The 8,681-nt window shown below is 39.1% G+C and overlaps 1 protein-coding gene across 3 annotated transcripts in view; it reads right to left on the bottom strand.

The window, feature by feature from the left end:
* Positions 1-9: 9 nt before the first annotated feature.
* Positions 10-8,681, bottom strand: part of LOC111975209 (interleukin-6 receptor subunit beta) — a 30,231-nt gene continuing 21,559 nt past the window's right edge. For all 3 annotated transcript variants that reach the window (XM_070447172.1, XM_070447171.1, XM_024003442.2), the window contains 4 exons: positions 8,316-8,456; positions 7,256-7,340; positions 1,867-1,948; positions 10-1,742 (listed from right to left, as the gene is read on the bottom strand). In XM_070447172.1, coding sequence (XP_070303273.1) covers positions 1,443-1,742; positions 1,867-1,948; positions 7,256-7,340; positions 8,316-8,456 — 608 coding nt within the window. In that variant the 3' untranslated portion in view covers positions 10-1,442. The remainder of the gene's footprint in view (positions 1,743-1,866; positions 1,949-7,255; positions 7,341-8,315; positions 8,457-8,681) is intronic.

The raw sequence follows: 8,681 nt of genomic DNA, 5'->3' as shown, positions 1-8,681 counted from the left end.
GCAGCTTGGTTTGAAGAAATCAACTGTGGGAGCAATTATTAGGAAATGGAAGACATACAAGACCATTGATAATCTCCCTCGATCTGGGGATCACAAGAACGGTGAGCAAAAATCCCAGAACCACACGGGGGGACCTAGTGAATGACCTGCAGAGAGCTGGGACCAAAGTAACAAAGCCTACCATCAGCAAGGGCATTGAAGATGAAACGTGGCTGGGTCTTTCAGCATGACGATGATCCCAAACACACCGCCCGGGCAACGAAGGAGTGGCTTCGTAAGAAGCTCAGATCTCAACCCCATAGAAAATCTTTGGAGGGAGTTGAAAGTCCGTGTTGCCCAGCAACAGCCCCAAAACATCACTGCTCTAGAGGAGATCTGCATGGAGGAATGGGCCAAAATACCAGCAACAGTGTGTGAAAACCTTGTGAAGACTTACAGAAAACGTTTGACCTCTGTCATTGCCAGCAAAAGGTATATAACAAAGTATTGAGATAAACTTTTGTTATTGACCAAATACTTATTTTCCACCATAATTTGCAAATAAATTCATTAAAAATCCTACAATGTGATTTTCTGGATTTCTTTTTCTCATTTTGTCTGTCATAGTTGAAGTGTACCTATGATGAAAATTACAGGCCTCTCTCATCTTTTTAAGTGGGAGAACTTGCACAATTGGTGGCTGACTAAATACTTTTTTGCCCCACTGTATCTATTTAAATTGAAATAAACTCCCCATAATACATAAACAGAATACTACATACAAAAAATGACACAATATATCAATCATTCTCATTGTTTACCCATATAGTTAAACCATAAAATGACATGGGATAGGGTTGAAGCTTAATATAAAATGTAAAAATATATGTACAATATATTTTACAGCAGAACAAATACTGTAGACATTGTTAATTAAGATCCCCAGCAAGAAAACCTAAAATGTAGCTCAAACAGAAGGGGGAACTAATGAGTCACTGACAACAACCAAAATGAAACAAGTGGGGTTTTAGGGGGAGTTCTGAAAGACGTGGGGGTGTCCACTGAAAGTTGACAAGTATCAACAACTGGAACCTTAAAGACACCCACCATGAGAGCCCACTAAATTTGCCTAAGAAGAGGCAAACAAAAACAAAAAAAACACACCAAACTTATACAGGAAGTAAACCAAAAAGTGGAGCAAAACGAAAACAGGGATGATCAGATAAAGGATTGTTTGCCTAGAAATCAAAAATGAAGAGCACCAACTAAGTGTTAACCCCCCACATCTCTCAAGAGCACTAGGTCGGCACAGGTGTAACACATACTGACTAACGAGGTGACGCCAATCGGTGYGCCCTACGTGCTAACGAGCTATACATGCTAAAGTCCAACCTCATAACATAAGTGGAAAAAACAAAGCCTGTAACATTATGAAGAACAGTAGCACTTAAAATGGTTTACATTTACAAAATGTAATTTTCTATGTGTGTACCCTGGCCATTCTCTATGTGGGCAACATTGTTAAACATCAGGGAGGAATCCCTGTTCTCTCTGTTACTTTTAGGAGTATTTTCAATGTATTCTGTATTTTGCGGAATAAAAATATGTTTTATATTGAGGGTACTGTGAGATGAACCAGGGTTAAAAATCCCATCCTCTCTCACAGGTGGCCTTTCTTGCCCCAGCTCAACAAAGCCATTTTCTCCTGAGAGATCAGTGACTAAGAACTCCTCCAGCTTCAGTACATTCTTCACACGTTTTTTCTGTTGGGKAAAATGTACATTATACACATTAGACTGTGGTCTAGGGTTTTAAGGAGCTTAACTAACACGACACTCTCTCTTTGTACACAACAATTTCCGACATGTGCGTTGCCATGAAAATTACCTCATGGTGTGACTCCAAAAGCCATCGTCCAACAACACTGGCCCCAGGGTTAGCAATTTTTGGAAAGAAATATGTTTTGTAGCTGCAGAGAAAAGAACACAATAATAGTATGCACAATGTGTTTAAACGAAATATGCAGTGTGGAATTATAKAGAAAAGCCCTTAACCTTCGACACGACACAGTTCTTCGACTTTATGGTTAATTCAATTCCATTCAATATACGGTCGTGGCCAAAAGTTTTGAGAATKACACAAATATTAATTTTCACAAAGTTTGCTGTATATGGAATACTGAAGTATAATTACAAGCATTTCATAAGTGTCAAAGGCTTTTATTGACAATTCCATTAAGTTTATGCAAAGAGTCAATATTTGCACTGTTGACCTTTCTTTTTCAAGACCTCCGCAATCTGCCCTGGCATGCTGTCAATTAACTTCTGGGCCACATCCTGACTGATGGCAGCCCATTCTTGCATAATCAATGCTTGGAGTTTGTCAGAATTTGTGGGTTTTTGTTTGTCCCCCTGCCTCTTGAGGATTGACCACAAGTTCTCAATGGGATTAAGGTCTGGGGAGTTTCCTGGCCATGGACCCAAAATATCAATGTTTTGTTCCCCGAGCCACTTAGTTATCACTTTTGCCTTAAGGAGCTCCATCATGCTGGAAAAGGCATTGTTCGTCACCAAACTGTTCCTGGATGGTTGGGAGAAGTTGCTCTCGGGGAAAGGTTGGTACCATTCTTTATTCATGGCTGTGTTCTTAGGCAAAATTGTGAATGAGCCCACTCCCTTGGCTGAGAAGCAACCCCACACATGTATGGTCTCAGGATGCTTTACTGTTTGCATGACACAGGACTGATGGTAGCGCTCACCTTGTCTTCTCYGGACAAGCTTTTTCCGGATTGCCTGCCACACAATCGGAAAGGGGATTCATCAGAGAAAATGACTTTACCCCAGTCCGCAAGCAGTCCAATCCCTTACCTTTGCAGAATATCAGTCTGTCCCTCCTGATGTTTTACCTTGAGAGAAGTGGCTTCTTTGCTGCCCTTCTTGACACCAGGCCATCCTCCAAAAGTATTTGCCTCACTGTGCGTGCAGATGCACTCACACCTGCCTGCTGCCATTCCTGTCGGCCAAGCTCTGTACTGGTGTGCCACGATCCCGCAGCGTATGTCAACTTTAGGAGACGGTCCTGGAGCTTGCTGGACTTTCTTGGGCGCCCTGAAGCCTTCTTCACAACAATTGAACCGCTCTCCTTGAAGTTCTTGAATGACCCGATAATGGTTGATTTAGGTGCAATCTTACTGGGCAGCAAATCCTTGCCTGTGAAGCCCTTTTTGTGCAAAGCAATGATGATGGAACATGTTTCTTGCGGTAACCATGGTTGACAGAGGAAGAACATTGATTCCAAGCACACTTCATTTTGAAGCTTCCAGTCTGTTTATTACGCCTCAATCAGCATGACAGAGTGATCTCCAGCCTTGTCCTAGTCAACACTTCACACCTGGTGTTAACGAAAGAATCACTGACATAGATGTCAGCTGGTCCTTTTGTGGCAGGGCTGAATGCAGATGGAAATGTTTTTGGGGGATTCAGTTCATTTGCATGGCAAGAGGGACTTGCAAATTACATTGCAATTCATCTATTACTCTTCATAAATTATTGGAGTATATGCAAATTGCCATCATACAAACTGCAGGCAGCAGAACTTTGTGAAATGTATATTTGTGTCATTCTCAAAACTTTTGGCCACGACTATACACTACCGTTCAAAAGTTTGGGGGTCACTTAGAAATGTCTTTGTTTTTGAAAAAAAAGTAAAACATTTGGTCCTCCCTTAAATTACATCAAATTGATCAGAAATAGAGTGTAGACATTGTTCATGTTGTAAATGGCTATTGTAGCTGGAAACAGCAGATTTTTTTTATGGAATATCTACATAGGCGTACAGAAGCCCATTATCAGCAACCATCACTCCTGTGTTCCAATGGCACGTTGTGTTAGCTAATCCAAGTTTATWATTTTAAAAGGCTAATTGATCATTAGAAAACACTTTTGCAATTATGTTAGCACAGCTGAAAACTTGCCTTCTTTAGACTAGTTGAGTATCTGGAGCATCAGCATTTGTGGGTTCGATAATAGGCTCAAAATGGCCGTAACAAAGAACTTTCTTCTGAAACTCGAAGGCTTTTCCATGCGAGAAATTGCCAACAAACTGAAGATCTCGTACAATGCTGTGTGCTACTCCCTTCACAGAACAGCGCAAACTGGCYCTAACCAGAATAGAAAGAGGAGTGGGAGGCCCCGTGCACAACTGAGCAAGAGGACAAGTACATTAGAGTGTCTATTTTGAGAAACAGACGCCTCACAAGTCCTCAACTGGCAGCTTCATTAAATAGTACCCCCAAAAACCAGTCTCGACGTCAACAGTGAAGAGGCGACTCCGGGATCCTGGCCTTCTAGGCAGAGATGCAAAGAAAAAGCTGTCATGACGTTGGCCTGTTGGTGAGGTTTATGACCCCCATAAATACATTYCCTCTCTCTGCTATACAGAGTGACTCTTGGAAAGCCCATTGTTAACATAGAGAGTCTGAAAACATCAAAAGGGTGGGGACCAGAACCATATTTTGGTAATCCAACCAGTAGAAAATATGCGTTGGTACTTTAAGAATATGATATCAGATCAGTTGTCATCTGAGACATTATTACTGATGATAGGATGACATAAACTGTATCTTGGAAAGTCTACACATTCTAGTTATCAGATTYACATGGAATTGTTGTGCAATTTAAATGTTTAAATATGAAACTATTTGTGAAATCATGAAATGTAATTTTAGCTTCTAAATGAGAGAATTGTTTCCATAAGGTAAACTCTGTTCACTCAGTGGCCCCGCCCAAGTGAACAGACATTGGTTGTGAACTATGAAACACGCCCTTCTCTMCCCTACTACATAAGCCCTTTACGAAAATGTTATGTTTGTGTTCGTGAGGACGATGGTCCATATGTTAAAAGGGCTAATATCAAACTACAGAACTAAGCCAACTTCAGCGTGAGCTTAAAGTATGGCAACTTGGTATGAACTTTGAACTCTTATTCACTAAAGAAGTGATACCTCCTAGCCTTTGAGTGAGCAGCAACAGCTGTAAACATGGGCTAGGAAAGGACGGACAAAGTATCTCTTCTACCAAACACACAACGGTACTACAACGCATCCGTTCGACCAGACATTCTTCAGAGGACAGGAATATCTCTGTTGGGCAACACGGCCTTCCATCTACGACCAACCTATTGAAGCACAGCTCAGAATAAATATTTCTTGCATTTTCCTTTTCCAAATGGCCGGTTATTTAGAATGCATAAGATTCTGTATTTACGATAGCATAGCTTTACAAGGTCCGATCAGAGACCAAATTTCTTTGTTCCTCAGTCTTCCCGCGCTTTCATTCAAAACCCAACACTCTTTCTTTGTGTAACCAGCCGTCATATCTGTTCCGTCCGCTAGGGACGTTTTCTTTTATGACATAATTAGTAATCAATGTATGACCCATCGTGTGTATGTGTGATTGTTTAGATATTTAGTAAATAAATGATTAAACCAAATTTTGTATTGCTGATTAAACTTGTTAGCCAGGGTTCGTGAAGATAACCAAGATCTCTACGGCTTCATATGAGACTGAATAAGGTGACGATTAAGAATTGACTACTATTGATGTAAAAGATGACCAGGTCTTTAAGAGTTTATTCGGAAGATAACAGCTCTATATACATTATTTCGTGGTGCCCCGACTTTCTAGTTAATTACATTTACATGATTAGTTCAATCAGGTAATAACAATTACAGAGAAAGGATTTTATAGAATAGTATGTCATATTTCCTAATCCGGCATAGCAAAGACACGACAAAGCCATATCTCAGACTGGACAATAAAAATGTAAGATTAAGRTGGGCAAAAGAACACAGACACTGGACAGAGGAACTCTGCCTAGAATTCCAGCATCCCAGAGTCGCCTCTTCACTGTTKACRTTGAGACTGGTGTTTTGCGGGTACTATATAATGAAGCTGCCAGTTGAGGACTTGTGAGGCGTCTGTTTCTCAAACTAGACTCTCCAATGTACTTGTCCTCTTGCTCAGTTGTGCACCGGGGCCTCCCACTCTTTCTATTCTGGTTAGAGACAGTTTGCGCTGTTCTGTGAAGGGAGTAGTACACTGCATTGTACGAGATCTTCAGTTTCTTGGCAATTTCTCGCATGGAATAGCCTTCATTTCTCAGAACAAGAATAGACTGACGAGTTTCAGAAGAAAGTTCTTTGTTTCTGGCCATTTTGAGCCTATTATCGAACCCACAAATGCTGATGCTCCAGATACTCAACTAGTCTAAAGAAGGCYAGTTTTATTGCTTCTTTAATCAGAACAACAGTTTTCAGTTGTGCTAACATAATTGCAAAAGGGTTTTCTAATGATCAATTAGCCTTTTAAAATAATAAACTTGGATTAGCTAACACAACGTGCCATTGGAACACAGGTGTGATGGTTGCTGACAATGGGCCTATATAGATATTCCATTAAAWRATCTGCCGTTTCCAGCTACAATAGTCATTTACAATATTAACAATGTCTACACTGTATTTCTGATCAATTTGATGTTATGTTAATGAACAAAAAATTWGCTTTTCTTTTAAAAAAATAGGACATTTCTAAGTGACCCCAAACTTTTGAATGGTAGTGTATCCTGATTGTCCCCCGAAACAAAAATTAYTGTGCAGCATAAAAAAGCCAAATACATACATACAAAAACATACACAGACAAGCGGAAAATAATAAGAAAAGAAAAAAACACGAATTAGTGCCATTTTTTTCTATTACTCTCGGTGATATGTGTATAGGCATTATCTGATTGGCCATCACRTCATTCATATACAGAAGTTGGATCTTAATTTGATGACACTTTTAGTGCAGATCATTTTCCTGCGCAGCAGTAAATGCAGATGAGCTTCATGGTTTACATAAATTCACTGAAAACCCTCACTAATACAAGGTTATATTAACAGTATTGCACTTTTCATGAACAGTTGCCTATTTTTGTCCAGCTAATAGCCTAACCATTGATCAAGCAACATTATGGACTAAATGTTCAAATCCTGTTGCTGCATGATTAGTTTGCTACGACAATACTGATAAAAATTAACATCCTACAGCTGCATACACATAACCCGAGGGACAGTCAGATAAGGTCTATTCACATATCACAGAGAGCAACAGGAAAAAACAAGCATCATCCCTGATCATTAATGATAAAGAGCCTTGAGCCTTATGTTATGATACTGATGAAGCTAAGTTCACATAAGCAATGAGAAAAGCAAAAGTAATGTATGTGTATGACTTACAAAGTTCTGGATAAGATGAAGAAAACTCCAAGGCCAAGGGTAAGCAGGACGATTAGAGGGAAGGTGAACATAATGAAATAATGTTCTGAAAATGGAGCAAGTTTCATATATTCAGACGTATGTTTATTTTGTAAATCAAAACCAATGTGGACAAAATAACCTTGTGTTTAATATTCTGCATTAAAATACACCAACGCACAAGCAAGCAGCTTTGGACGGAATCAAGCCTGTAGCTAGATGGCATAATTAGAATTGCCCAATTCTAATGATATTATACACTACCATCTTAATACTGTAAGGCTTTCTGACTAATCATATACACTACCGTTCAAAAGTTTGGGGTCACTTAGAAATGTCCTTGTTTTTGAAAGAGAAGCAAAACATTTTGTCCTTTAAAATAACATCAAATTGATCGGAAATACAGTGTAGACATTGTTCATGTTGTAAATGGCTATTGTAGCTGGAAACGGCAGATTTTTTAAATGGAATATCTACATAGGCGTACAGAGGCCCATTATCAGCAACCATCACTCCTGTGTTCCAATGGCACGTTGTGTTAGCTAATCCAAGTTTATAATTTTAAAAGGCTAATTGATCAGAAGAAAGTTSTTTGTTTCTGGCAATTTTGAGCCTGTAATCAAACCCACAAATGCTGATGCTCCAGATACTCAACTAGTCTAAAGAAGGCCAGTTTTATTGCTTCTTTAATCAGAATAACAGTTTTCAGCTGTGCTAACATAATTGCAAAAGGGTTTTCTAATGATCAATTAGCCTTTTATAATTATAAACTTGGATTAGCTAACACAACGTGTCATTGGAACACAGGAGTGATGTTTGCTGATAATGGGCCTATGTAGATATTCCATTAAAAATCAGCCGTTTCCAGCTACAATAGGCATTTACAACATTAACAATGTCTACACTGTATTTCTGATCAATTTCATGTTATTTTAATGGACAAAAAAATGTTCTATCAAAAACAAGGACATGTCTACGTGACCCCAAACTTTTGAACGGTAGTGTATGTTCTCAACAATACTGTACTTAAAGAAGTACTTACCAAAAAGATGTGTTTTAATAGGAATAATTTCTCTTGAAATGTTGTCATTAGAAGTCTCCGCCAGTAAATGAACAGAATAGCCTGTGTTTGCGCGAAGTTTGAAGAATGTGTGCTGCCATACATCTGGCCAGACAGGGATAGCTGAGATGGTGAATAGAATAGCAATTGATCTGTCTGTATATCAACAATAGTTTCAAGACTGATTGTTAACCMAGGGACAAAACAATGACTTTATCACATAGGACCAAATCCTAACTTGAGATCAAACATTCATGCAAAATCCCTCAAATATATAAATTCAAACTGTACAAGTGTAGCACGTTTCATGTTTAATGAAAAAGTTTTAAAAATCACAAATCGCTTGGA

This window comes from Salvelinus sp. IW2-2015, linkage group LG15 (genome assembly GCF_002910315.2).
Source record: "Salvelinus sp. IW2-2015 linkage group LG15, ASM291031v2, whole genome shotgun sequence".
NCBI classification, from domain to species: Eukaryota; Metazoa; Chordata; class Actinopteri; order Salmoniformes; family Salmonidae; genus Salvelinus; species Salvelinus sp. IW2-2015.
This window is presented reverse-complemented; position numbering and strand designations above follow the sequence as displayed.